Here is a 14240-nt window from a genome sequence, read left to right on the forward strand (position 1 = left end):
GACTCAGTAACTGCAGAGTCCAAACCTCTTATGGCATTAACATAAGCACAAAAAAAGTGCTGGGAGCTTCATGGCATGAGTTTCCATGGCCGAGCAGCTGCATGCAAGCCTTACATCACCATGCACAACGCCAAGTCTCGAATGGAGTGGTGCAAAGCTGCCACTGGACTCTGGAGCAGTGGAAACGTATTCTGTGGAGTGACGAATCATGCTTGTGTATCTGGCTGCCTGATGGACGAGTCTGGGTTTTGTGAATGCCAGGAGAACGTTACCTGCCTGACTGCACTGTGCCAGCTGTAAATTTTGGTGGAGGAGAGATAATGCAATGGGGTTGTTTTTCAGGGGCTGGCCTAGACCCCTAAGTTCCAGTGAAAGGAAATCTTAATACTTCAGCAGACCAAGACATAATGACCTCGGTGCACAAAGCCAGCTCCATAAAGGCATGGATGGGTGAGTTTGGTGTGGAAGAACTTGACTGGCCTCCACAGAGCCCTGACCTGAACCCCATTGAACTCCTTTGAGATGAACTAGAATAGAGATTGCAAGCCTGGCCCTCTTGTCCAACCTCAGTGCCTGACCTCATGACAATTCCCACAGACACACTCCAAAATCTCGTAGAAAGCCTTCTCAGAAGAGTGGAAGCTGTTATAGCTACAAAGAGGGGACCAACTCCATATTAATGCCTGTAGATGTGGATGGATGTCCACACAGTGTGTGTATGTATATATATTCAATTCATGTAATAACTTTCTGTGGGGGAGCTTTTAGAAGCATTCAACTCTTCAGACGCCTTGTTCTTATCCCCACCGCTGAGCACAATTTGGACTCGTCACATCAAACCACTCTGATTGACTTTGTTTTTCCTTTCTACAGTAGCCGTTAATGGTCAAACTGCTTATTGCTGGTACCACAGATGAGTAACCCATGTGTCCTGCCAACCTGAGCAACGTTTGCCACTGTTGTGGTGCTTCCTTGGAGTACAATGAATTAGACCATGTGAATGTTTAATTTGTTTAAAATGTTTCTTTCTTCCTACTCTTGTACACTGAACGCGCTGGATGGTGTACAGCTCGAGCTTGTTTGATTTTCAGTTAATGTTGTCTTTTGTACTTTGTCTTGTTTGTGCAGTGATGTTTTTGCCCTATGTGTGTTTATAAGGCATCATGTTCTTTTGATACTATTGCCCCCAAATTTTCCCATGGAGATCAATAACGTTTCTATCTATCTATCTATCTATCTATCTATCTATCTATCTATCTATCTATCTATCTATCTATCTGATCTGTAAACAGTTTCAAGCACGTTAACTCAAACTGTCCAATAATCACAATCAGTTTCCACTGAGCTGGCAGTTCTCTACTTTTTCAGGTCTTGCTTACTCTTAAATTAGTGAGGTTAACCTGAATCAAATGCTCTTCCTTGTGTAGTGTGTTCACATTAATTCACAGAAGTACATTATATCAAATAGTCTATTTTGTACTGTAATAAATAAACAGGTTAGATGAGACTATGATCGATCGCGCTTTACTGAGGACTCTAATTGCTAACGGCACATTCGCCATTCAGTGTATATATATATATGGCTCCAGGCTGGACTGGCACACCTAAGCACAAATACACCATCCTGGTGAGAGTAACAACATATGAAAAGCATCCAAACTTTACATTTAACGTGAGAGTATATTATGAAGCAAAAAATATCATTTTACAAAGAGAATTACATTAATAAAGTACAAAAACAAGAGTTAATTAACAGAAACTGACAAAATCGTTCAGAATGCTGCGAAGGTTTTTGGGCACAAGACTCTTCAGTCTGTTGGACTTAAACACATTAACTGATCATTACTAGATTTAACTAACTATCTAAGGATTACACAAGAAGTAGTGTGTTAATAGATTTATTAGTAATTTTAACAAATGAGTAAACAAAAAAAGTTTGTGCAATTATTATGTTTCTATAGTTTTGTTTATCTATGTGTAAATACTGTTCTCTGCATAATTTGTGGAACTCGCACTCAAGTTTTTCACTCACCTGTGTCCCTGTACTCTTGTGATGTGACAATAAATCTGATTTGATTTGATTTGATTTGATTTGATTTTTTACAGAGAGCAATGACGCACAATCCACTGGAAACAGAATGAAGATAGATAGATAGGCAGATAGATAGACAGACAGACAGACAGACAGACAGACAGACAGATAGATAGATAGATAGATAGATAGATAGATAGACAGACAGACAGATAGGCAGACAGACAGACAGAGAGACAGACAGACAGATAGACAGACAGACAGACAGATAGACAGACAGACAGACAGATAGATAGACAGACAGACAGACAGATAGATAGATAGATAGATAGACAGACAGACAGACAGATAGACAGATAGATAGATAGATAGACAGACAGACAGACAGACAGATATGCAGATAAACAGACAGACAGATAGACAGATAGATAGATAGATAGATAGATAGATAGATAGGCAGACAGACAGACAGACAGATAGATAGACAGACAGACAGACAGACAGATAGATAGATAGATAGACAGACAGACAGATAGATAGATAGACAGACAGACAGATAGACAGACAGACAGACAGATAGACAGACAGATAGATAGACAGATAGGCAGATAGATAGATAGATAGACAGACAGACAGATAGATAGATAGATAGATAGACAGAGACAGACAGAAATATAGATAGATAGATAGATAGATAGATAGATAGATAGATAGATAGACAGACGGACAGACAGATAGGCAGACAGACAGACAGATAGACAGATAGATAGACAGACAGACAGACAGATAGATAGATAGGTATATAGATAGACAGATAGATGGTATTCAGCTCTTTGTGGGGACCACATGTCCCCAGATTGGTGGAGATCAGTGGGGATTTCTGTCTGTTAAAAGAGAATAATTTATCTATATTAATCCAAATGCCAGTAGAAAAAAAACACAAAACAGGATCACAAGCCTCTTTGTACGGCAGTGGCTGTCTGCCAGCGTCCAGAGAAAGAAGCGGCAGTCTTTCGCAGAGGGTGTATATTGTTGTAGCCAATCAAATCACAACACCGCCGTGACGGGGCTCAAAGTTTCAGCCGCATCACATGGAGCTCGAAGGGATGTTTTCATCTGAGACCTGTAATATCCGCAGACCTGAGCTCCCGGACAGCTTACTGGACCCTCAGTACTTCAGATAAACAGTTACATTCAGTAGAGCTGGCGGTTTCCACGACACCTCGCTGTTAACTTTACCGTGTCCGGGTCTGAGAGCTGGTGTGAGGAGAACTGAGGACAACATGACTCAAGACTCTGGAGATGCACAGCTGAAGGAGGCTTCGTGCGCTAACATAGAAGACAAGCGACAGGTACTCACTTCACTTCACTGAACGGTTACAGGGATTAAAGTCTGAGGCCAGCGCGGTGCACATTTTGTGTGGGAACACTGACAAACCACTGAGCTATAAGACTGGATTCATCATCCATGAACTGGGTGTGCAGAGTGAGAGGAGGGCAGAGTGCTGTATGAGGTGGAAAAACTCCTCACATACTGAGTTTATTACAGAACTGTACTTAACTGTAACGGCACTTCTCAGTACACTCAGCGCATCAGCAGTTATCAGGAGCCGCTCTTCCATTTATGTACTACTTTTCTGTACTTTTCCTCCACTTTTCTGAAAATAAAGCGTTGAAAAGTGAGAGGTGGAAGCTGTAGAGTACGCAGTAAACCCTGAACAAGTGCCGATTACTCAAACTTTCTGAGGTAACTTGTTTCCTCAGACGAATGAAGATTAGAAAGCCAGTTTTTCAAGTTGCTTGAAAGTATACATGGAATTGAACAAGTTTAACAACATATATATATATATATATATATATATATATATATATATATATGTATGTATGTATATATATATATATATATATATATATATATAATGACAAACTATACTGTTGCAGAAACATGAGCTTTTAAGTTGAAGTAACTACTACGTTGTTTTACGGTCTGTGGAACCCATTTTCAATGTTTACCAAAAGAAAAAAATGTGCGATTTCTTATTATTTCAACCTCAGATTTCTTGGTCTTTGCTCATTTTCTGTGAAGAACATATAAAACATTTTCACTGTCTTCACTCTGTTCACCCCCCACACATCTATATTACACATGTGGTGTTGGGTGAATAAAAGTGAGGAGGTGCTGTGTCCTTCACTCGGTTCTCCTCCTACATGGCCTGCTGTTAGTGTGTGTGTGTATGTGTTTGTATATATATATATATATATATATATAAATATATATATATATATATATATATGTGTGTGTGTGTGTGTGTGTGTGTAAGGGTGGACAACATGGACAGGCTGCTGACTGGCTACAGCTGGTAAAGTAGAAACCTACGCTGACCACTCATGATATTTTAAACATCTGATATTTTACATGAATTGTTATGGCTGTATTGACTAAAAAAACAGTAATGCAGTGGGTCCAGCAGACCACTGAGTAACAAACACATCAACACCACACAAGGGTTAACTCATGAATTTTGACATAATTGACATAATTATAATAATCACAAGCTGAGATGTACAAAAAACTCTTTCTAAAAGATTTCTCAAGGGTACGTAGTCTTATGTCAACTATGAGAATAATAACTGTCTTAACAGCAGTTTAAGTTATATTGTTACAACCAAACTGACTACTCACCAGAGACAAAGGCCCAATCCCATTTCACCCCTTGCCCCACCACTCAGCCCTTAGCCCTCCGTTTTGCGTGTTCATATCTAGGGGTAGGGTGTCCAGATGTTTGTTGAGATAGAGGGGTAGGGCGAAGTGTTGGGGCTACATGGCCCTCCAAACTGAGGTTTTTCAGCGATTCCAAACGGAGTGTTTTAAGAAAAAAAAGACAAACTGGCAAGATGGCTGAACAAGAGACCAAAGAAAATCACAAATGTGAGAATTTTCTCTGATAAAAATGTACAATAATGATTGTATTATCTCAGTTTAACCTTTTCTTCATAACAAGCATTAAAAATCGCTAGTAGTATGCTAATGTCTCTGTAGCTAGCTAGCTAATTTTTCAAGTTCCACCTTAAATGGTGCAGCAGTTACATTCTGGTGCCTCAGACTTCAGAACTGCTGCACCATTTAAGGTGGAACTTGGAAAATTCGAAGAAGAAGCTGGTGAATATCTGACTTCATCTTCATATCACTGAAGAATTAGTGGTGGGTGATAATAAATAATTGCCCCCCTCTTTGAAGGCATATGATGCCCTAAATGTAACTAAAGCCCAGCAGTGAGGAGCTGAACTTTTCCCTTCTCTGCTGTCACTGCAGACTGGCAGAGTCGCCTACAGAGCAGCGCTAGTAGCTGTTAATGAAGTGATGCTCTTTTTATTTGAGGGTCCCATTTCGTAAGGCAATATTTTAACTCGGTTCCAAGGGGCAAGATGACACTCAAAAATAAGGGTACGGGTAAAAATAAGAGATGGGATTGGGCCTGGATAGATTTATGTTTATGAAACACATGAAGTACATCTACATCTAACATCTACATCTGACAGGCACGTGTTGAATGAAGATATGCTTATGGTACATTCCGTACGTGCACATGCAAAGTGAGGACATGATTGCGTAAACTGCACAGAACAGGTTTTTATTGGTTACGTGATTAGAGGTTGACAAACGAATTAAGGTATTTCAGTAATTTCAGTCTGTGTGCCTTTACTTGGAAAAAACGTAGCCAAACACTTTCGGAGTCAGTGGGAGTCAACTGGCAGCTTGAAATGGTCAGCTGCCAGCCCAGAGGATGAGTAGAGTAGCCTAAACCACATTCCAAGACTAATATTGTCTCTCCAGTGAAATGCTGTCCCACATAGAAGTAGATACCAGCTTCAGTAGGGTTGAAAAGTTTCTGGTCAAAACCAGAAGAAAACCATCAGTTACATCAAAATGGCACAGTTGTGCTTGATAATGCTACATTTTGGTCTGAAAATAAAGTAATAGAGCTGGAAAGTGAAAGATATGAAGGAGTTCAGGCCAACAGAACACAATATACATGTAGATAAAACCCATAAAATCTGAGTAAACATGGAAACAGATTCCTTTCCACTCCTGAGTACAAACACCATTTAAAAACAGTCAGGCAAAGCACACATCCATTAAAACCACACTATTACAAGTGTATGGAACTGATTAAAAATAACTTCCACCCAACTCTGTTATGAAATACTTGAACACTACGTAACATATGCTATTACCTAGCCATTATATAAAACCTTATGTTGAACATAGTTGAATGTTGGCCTGAGGGTGTTTTATTGTGAAAAGGACAGTAGAAAGATGATGATTAAAACCAGATGTGGTTCTTCAATGCAGATGTTTTTTTTTTTTCTTTTACAGAAAGGCCCAGGCATCCCACTGTTGAAGAAACTATGCTACGCTGTCGGTGGAATGCCCTATCAAATGACATCAAATGCCAAGGCCTTTTTTATGCCCATCTTCTTACTGGATGTTGTGCAGGTAACAAAGGAATATGCTTTATGGAGAGGGTTTTGTGATGCTTCCCAATTTTTTTATCATCTTGCTGATTGTTATTCTTTTATGTTTAACAGCATAATAATACAACCCCATTTCCAAAAAAGTTGGGATGCAAAATGTAAATAAAAACTAAATGCAATGAAGTGCATATCATTTAAACCATATATTTCATTGAAAATAGTACAAAGACAACATAAAATGAAATGAAATGTTAAAACTGAGAAATTTTATTGTTTTTTGAAAAATATATGCTCATTTTGAATTTGATGCTAACAACACGTTCCAAAAAAGTTGGGACGGGGGCAACAAAAGGCTGGCACAGTTGTGTAATGCTAAAAAAACACCTGGTGGTTAATTGGCAACGGGTCAGTAACATGATTGGATATAAAAAGAGCATCTCAGAGAGGCGGAGTCTTTCAGAAGTAAAGATGGGGAGGGTTCACCACTCTGTGAAAGACTGCATGATCAAATAGTGCAACAATTCAAAAATAATGTTTCTCAACATAAAGTAGCAAAGAACATTTGCTTTTCATCATCTAATAATATCATAATAACATTAAAAGATTCAGAGAATCTGGAGAAATCTCTGTATGCAAGGGGCAAGACTAAAAACCAGTATTTGCTGGCCGTGACGTGATTCTGTAATAGAAATGACTGCATGGGCTCAGAAACACTTCTGAAAAACACTGTCTGTGAAACAGTTCATCACTGCATCTACAAATGCAAGTTAAAACTCTAAAACACAAAGAAGAAAACATATATTTACGGGATCCAGAAACGCTGCCACTTTCTCTGGGCCCGAGCTCATTTAAAATGGACTGAGGGGAAGTGGAAAAGTGTCCTGTGGTCTGATGAATCAACATTTGAAATTCTTTTTGGAAACCATGGACACTGTGTCCTCCAGGTTAAAGACCACTCAGCTTGTTATCAGTGCACAGTTCAAAAGCCAGTATTCATGACGGTATAGGGGAGCATTAGTGCACATGGCATGGGTGACGTGCACATCTGTGAAAGCACCATTAATGCTGAACGATCTATACATGTTTTGGCAACATCTGATGCCGTCCAGATGATGCCTTTTTCAGGGAAGGCCTTGATTATTTCAGCAAGACAATGTCAAACTACATTCTGCATGTATAACAACAGCATGGCTCCGTATTAAAAGAGTCCGGGTGCTAAACTGACCTGCCTTCAATCCAGACCTGCTAACATTTGGTGCATTATGAAATGAAAAATACGATAAAGGAGACCCTGAACTGTTAAGCAAGAATGGGAAAACATTTGACCTTTTAAAACTACAGCAGTGTCTCCTCAGTTCCCAAACTCTTACAGAGTGCTGTTAAAAGAAGAGGTGATGAAACACAGTGGTAAACATGCCCCATCCCAGCTTTTTTGGAACGTGTTGTTAGCATCAAATTCAAAATGGGCATATATTTTTCAAAAAATAATAACATTTCTCAATTTCAACATTTGATATTTTGTCTTTGTAGTATTTTCCTTTAAAAATATGGTTCAAATGATTTGCAGATCATTGGATTCTATTTTTATTTATATTCTGCGCAGCCTCAGGTTGCTATGTCTTCCGTTTGGTCATCAGGCACACACACAAACACTCTGACGAATGCTCACTCCAATTCCCCAGAAACTGTTTACGGAAAACGTCAGCATAACAACCACGTGATTTGAATATGTTAATCATTCTAGTTGGACACCATTTATCAGAATCATGGGGTTCAATTTGAAAGCGTCACCGGGTCTTTGTTTACTGTAGAGGAAGGAAATGCGTTCGAGCTAGAATTAAGGAAACCTTCCCTGAGGGATGCATATGGAAATTGATTTGCATCCTAATAATTTTTGCATCCTCTCTTGTTAACACTTTGTCTCTCACGTCAGCAAGTAGAAGGATTCATTTAGTTCAGTCTACAGCCTTTACTTACTTTAATTTATCTTAGGCATTTCTAATTTTAATTAGGCATTTCTAAAATTAATTTTAAGTGTCTCTATTGTAAAATGTGCAATACAGAGCTAAACGACTGGGGCCTATACCCCAAAAACTCTGATGACTGGGGCCTATACCCCAAAAAGTCTGACAAAAGTAGGACGTCATCAAATGGTTTTCACAATATTCCTTGGTTCACGATGTTCAGTTTTCACCATATCCAGTACAACGTGAGTAACATTTGTCCTGACACAAAGGGAAGGAAGAAAAAGAACGAAACGGAACATTGCACAGCCGTGTCATTATTCTTTGTCATTTCAAAACAGATGCCTTAAGTTGTTCTTGTCAGCCGTCTTAACTTCCTTTGTAACCCTTTTGCAGAAACTGCAGCTATAATCAGTTTCACAATGCAGGCCAAGTCATCAAAATGAGTGTCTGTGTTGAACAACCATAGATGTAAAAAGCAAGATATGCAACATAAAATTAGCTTGTAAGAACCTAATGAACCCCCCGGAAGTTTTTCAATGGATCCTGGCAAAACATGCAACAGGAAATAGCGTACCATTAAGCAAATGATTGCTTGTTTAGGAGTATCGTTTGTACAATGTTATTGTGTTGTCCGTTGAGGAAGTGTGTTAAGTTGATTTCAGATATGTGACTGATTGCATTTGCCGCAGCCTTAATTATTCTTTCTAATATAAGGTCTTTCTACAAGCCTGTGCGGTACCCTGAACGTATCTGTGGGGGCATCTCTCTGTGCACAAAGCTAACATGTAAACCTGATTACATCAAAAGGAAGCAACAGGCTCCTGCATGGGCCGGTCTTTGATGCCCTGCGTGCATCTTACTGTGCATATTTGCATCTGTTTTCCTTTTAGTGGAAAGGTTTTCAGTGCTGTGTGACGTGGATGCCGCAAAAAATATATTAATTGTAATTAATTCCCTCGAGCATATCTTTACAGGAAGAAAGCTTGGGGTAAAAAACGTAGTACTGTTTTTATATTCAGTTGGTAAACATGTTGTTTCTTCAGTCTTTTAAAAGTTCATTTGTTTCAGATGAAGCCCTTTTATGTATCCGTGATCCTTTTCCTTGGGCGGGCCTGGGATGCCATTACTGACCCTCTGGTGGGCTATGCTGTTAGCAAGAGTGGCCGCACCCGCTTTGGCAAACTCATTCCGTGGTAAGAAAAAGCAGGATATAAGACGTGCAGTTTGGCGTGAGAGGGATGATGTACAGTACTGTGCAAAAGTCAGCAAGTCTTATTTAAAGTTAAGTTCACTTTTTTCAACATCAGGACAAAAGCAGGAAACATATTTAACCCTTGTGTGGTGTTGGGGTCTGTGGGACCCGTTTTAATGCTTATCTGATGATGTGATTTATTATTATTTCAACCTCAGATTTCTTGGCCTTTGCTCATTTTCTGTGAAGAACATATAAAATAACCCATTTTCAGTGTCTTCACTCTGTTCACCCCCATGTGGTGTTGGGTGAACCCGCGGGGAGTAAAAGTGTGGAGGTGGTGTGTCCTTCACTCTGGTCTCCTCCTACATGGCCTGCTGTGTGTGTGTCTGTGTGTGTGTGTGTGTGTGTGAGGGTGGACAACATGGACAGGCTGCTGACTGGCTACAGCTGCTAAAGGAGAACCCTATGCTGACCACTTGTGATATTTTAAACATCTGGTATTTTTACATAAATTGTTATGGCTGTATTGATTCAAAAAACACAAAAATGTGGTGGGTCCACCAGACCACTGAGTAACAAACACATCAACACCACACAAGGGTTAACAGTTACACAGAAACCTCAACAACTAATATAATACAAACATTTTTTAGCAATTAATGTGTCCACCTTCTGCCTTTGATACAACTTCCGTTCTTTGAGGAGCCTTGCTTTCAGTATATTTTTCCACACTTCTAAAGTTCAGTCTTAGAAGCTGGTTGCATTTTCTTTTTCCAAGTGATCCTAAACACATTCAATAATATTGAGGTCTGGACTGTGGAGCGGCCAGTCTATTGTTCTGAGAACACCAGCAGCTTCTTTGTTTGTTAAGAGCTTCTTGATCTTCCCAGTCAAATATGGGAGTATTGCATGATGTATAAAAATGTGTTTGTACTTATCAGCATTTATGATCCCTTCAAAACAAATCACCAGCACCAGATGTTGTCATAACGCACTGGTCCTCCACTGTGCTTGACTGATGGTTGTACACATGGTTGAAGAGTCTTTTATTACTTCAGTGATGTACATACTACCTTCCCTTACCTCCAAAGACCTCAAGTTCAGACGCATCAGTCCATAAAATGTTACTCAATATCTCAGATGCCCAGTTTTGGTGTTTTTGTGCAAGTTTTCTTCCTTTTTTTGTCTGTTTCCTTTTCTCAGTAATGCCTTCTTGACAGTTCACATCCTTTCAGACCCATAGCGCTGAGATGTCTCCTCACAGTGGAAGGATGGACAGAAACAGCTGTGGTTGTTTTCAGATCTGAAGCAGCTTGATTTTCTCCTCTCTCTCAAAGATGAAAGCTTTAAGTGCTGTTTATCTGATGGTGACAGTAGAACTTAACAAGTCTACCAGATACACAGTTGTTAGGAGTCTAATTTTTCTCTATATCTTTTAATTATTTTTTGAACTTCAGTTTTTAAAACCCTGTTTTTTCACATATTCCTTATGCAAGTAGATTATCTTAAAAGAAATCTTCAAGGCAGCTTGTGTTTATTTGGGTATTTGCTGTAAGTACGAATAGGTTTGATATTGTAGTGTTTGAGGGTTTTGCATAATTTCCTGTTAAATATATGTTTCATGTCCTTTTTACTGACACTGAAAAATGGAGAACCTGTTCTTAATGACCGTCTTGACTGGAAGTTGAATAAACGGAAGGGTAGTCTGTGACTTTTGCGCAGTACTGTACACTGTTTCAGGCTAAGGCTAAAGCAGTGGTGATCAATTATGGTCATGGAGATCCAGAATCCTGCATAGTTTCTTAATTTTACTGCTGTAAATCGCCACATAAAGCCGTGAATGTGATGGTGAGTTGTATTGCTGAAGGGACAGAAACTGAAAAAGGTGATATTTTGAACATTAGCCACACCTTTTAAATGCACCCATTCTCCCATTCATTTAATGTACTTCTTGATTATATAATGCCATTACTTCCATGTTATACATGTTATTCTCTCTCCTCCCAGGATTGTGTACAGCATGCCTGTGGGAGTGGTCTCCTACATCATGATGTGGTACACCCCTCAGGACACCATGTCTGCTGCCTCCAGCTTCTGTTGGTACTTCATATGGATCTGTCTCTTTGACACTTTAATGAGTGTAAGACCTCTATCACTATCACCCACATTACCACAGCTGCTGCACTGCTTCTCAGGGCTTACCTGGGCATAGGTGTAGTAACAAATGGACTTGAGTCAATAGAAGATGCTGCCTTTTTTTTCTTGGTTATGTCTGTACAATGTAAGTTCTAGTGTTTATGGTAGTTGTAGTCCATTAGGTAATTTGTCACTACAGAATGAATCCAAGTGTTTGTAAACAAAGGGCTTCACTATGTCCAAAGAGTTGTTCAGTTTGAGGCTGTAATATCACTGTATTATCAGTGCTCTCCAGAAATATTGGCACCCGTAGTAAACATGAGCCAAACAGGCTGAAAAAAAAAATTCATTATTGCTTAGTCGTTTGATCTTTAAATATTAACAAAATCTAAGCATTTTTTAAAACACAATGATTGAAAAAAAACTAAATCTTATTTAATATATAATATTTTTCTCAAATCTGTGTGGGCCACAATTATTGTCACTCCACTTAGTACTTTGTGTTGCCTCCCTTGCAAATATAACAGCTCTGAGTCTTCTGCTTTAATGCATGGTGTTACTGGAGAATGTATTGCAGAGGATCTGAGACCATTCCTCCATACAGAACCTCTTCAGAACCTTCAGATTCTGAGGTCCACACTGTGGACTCTCCTCTTCAGCTCATCACACAGGTTTTCTATGGGGTTTAGGTCAGGGGACTGGGGTGACTATAGTAAAACCTTAATTCTGTGGTCAGTAAATCATTTTTATGTTTATTTTGAGGTGCGCTTTGGATCACTGTCTTGCTGGAAGACCCAAACTTTGGCCCTGTTTAAGAGTCCTAGCTGAGGCAGTCAGATTTTAATTTTATTTCCGCTTGTACTTGATGGAGTCTGTGATACCATGAATTCCTGAATAAATTTTCCAGGGCCTTTGAAAGAAAAACAGCCCCACAGTATCACAGATTTACCACCATACTTCACAGTGGGGATGAGGTACTTTTCTGCATGGCTATGTTTGGGACCACACCACACGCATCTCTGGTGTTTGTTGCCAGAAACCTCTATTTTGGTCTCATCTGACCACAGAACATGCTCCCACTGAAACCCCCAATGACATTTGGCAGACTGTAGGAGCTTAAGTTTGTTGGTCCTTGACAGTAGAGGCTTTCTTTTGGCAGCCTCCTCAACCAACTTGTGGTTATATAGGTGGTGTCGGTTGTAGTTTGAGATACATTGTGATCCCAAGACCTGACTAATGTCTTCAATTTCCCATCTGTGATCCTCGGGGATTTTTTGTCCCCTCAAACTATCCTCTTCACTGTATGTGGGGTCAGTGTAGACATATATCCTCTTTCTGGTAGGTTCTTAACATCTCCAGTCATTTTAAGCTTCTTAATTACTGCCCTGCATGTCGAAAAGGGGCATTTTCAACTGTTTAAGTGTTTTCTTGTAGCCATTTCCTGATTTGTGCAGCCCATCAAACTTTTGTCCTACATCACTGCTGTATTCTCTGGTCTTTCTCATAGTGATGGATGACTGAGGGAACTTGGCCTGTGTTTCACCTCATATATATTCCACAGTGTAACAGGAAGTCATGGCTGACCATTGACGTGTTCCTAATCTTTCAGGCAACCTTATAAAACATAAAATATGAATGGAAAGTTAGATTTCACTCTTACGAATTTCTAGGCATGCCAATAATAGTAATTGTGTAGATATAAGAAAAATGTTTTTTCATGACAAGACTTGGTTTTTTCTTTCACTCATTATGCCTCAAGTAAAGGTTTGATTTTTGCTAATATTTTGAATGAATGATCAAAAAGAATCTATAATTAAGATATTTTTCCAGCTCATTTTACTCAGGGTTACCAGGGACGCCAACATTTGTTGAGGGCACTGAATGTAAAGCCAGCAAAGAATAAATATTTTACTTTATGCCGGCTAAAAAAAAAAAAAGTCATCCCAAAGACGTCACTTTATCCTGCCTTTGATACCTTTAGCCTATTTACCATTTGTAGAATTAACAGAATTAAAATCGCATATTCAATTGAGCCTTATCTTTAGGTGATAAAGTATTTTGTTTAACATGTTTCGTTAATATCTTGTGGTCTTTGACTTCAACCATATGTGCACTGGTGCCGGTTTCCTCACGTTCAGTGATACTGAAAAACCCTATTTGAGTGCTAACAGTGTCCCTGTCTAGGGAAGCTGAATGACTGGGGATCTTGTGATCTGTTCCACTTATCTCAGTACTTAAAAAGTGTAATTTGTGCTTGCATCTTTTATAGCACCAGTGCTACCTGCTCAAAAGGTTTACTTAAAGCCCTGCTTCAAGCATACAGCTTGTTTAGCTTCTGCAGAGTGGCTGGAATTGTTATTATAGTAACTACTGCATATTCTGTGGCTGCGGTTACACTTGACCTTACTGTTTTTGATCTGTATTTGAGTTGCCA

At 39.3% G+C, this 14240-nt stretch overlaps 1 protein-coding gene across 1 annotated transcript in view; it reads left to right on the plus strand.

Annotated features, from left to right (window-relative positions):
* Positions 1 to 3076: 3076 nt before the first annotated feature.
* Positions 3077 to 14240, plus strand: part of LOC118822341 (sodium-dependent lysophosphatidylcholine symporter 1-like) — a 29291-nt gene continuing 18127 nt past the window's right edge. The window contains exons 1-4 of the mRNA XM_036591318.1: positions 3077 to 3384; positions 6411 to 6530; positions 9544 to 9668; positions 11678 to 11810. Of these exons, the coding sequence (XP_036447211.1) occupies positions 3316 to 3384; positions 6411 to 6530; positions 9544 to 9668; positions 11678 to 11810 (447 nt within the window). The 5' untranslated portion in view covers positions 3077 to 3315. The remainder of the gene's footprint in view (positions 3385 to 6410; positions 6531 to 9543; positions 9669 to 11677; positions 11811 to 14240) is intronic.

The sequence above is a fragment of the Colossoma macropomum genome, unplaced genomic scaffold (genome assembly GCF_904425465.1).
Source record: "Colossoma macropomum unplaced genomic scaffold, Colossoma_macropomum, whole genome shotgun sequence".
Lineage (NCBI taxonomy): Eukaryota > Metazoa > Chordata > Actinopteri > Characiformes > Serrasalmidae > Colossoma > Colossoma macropomum.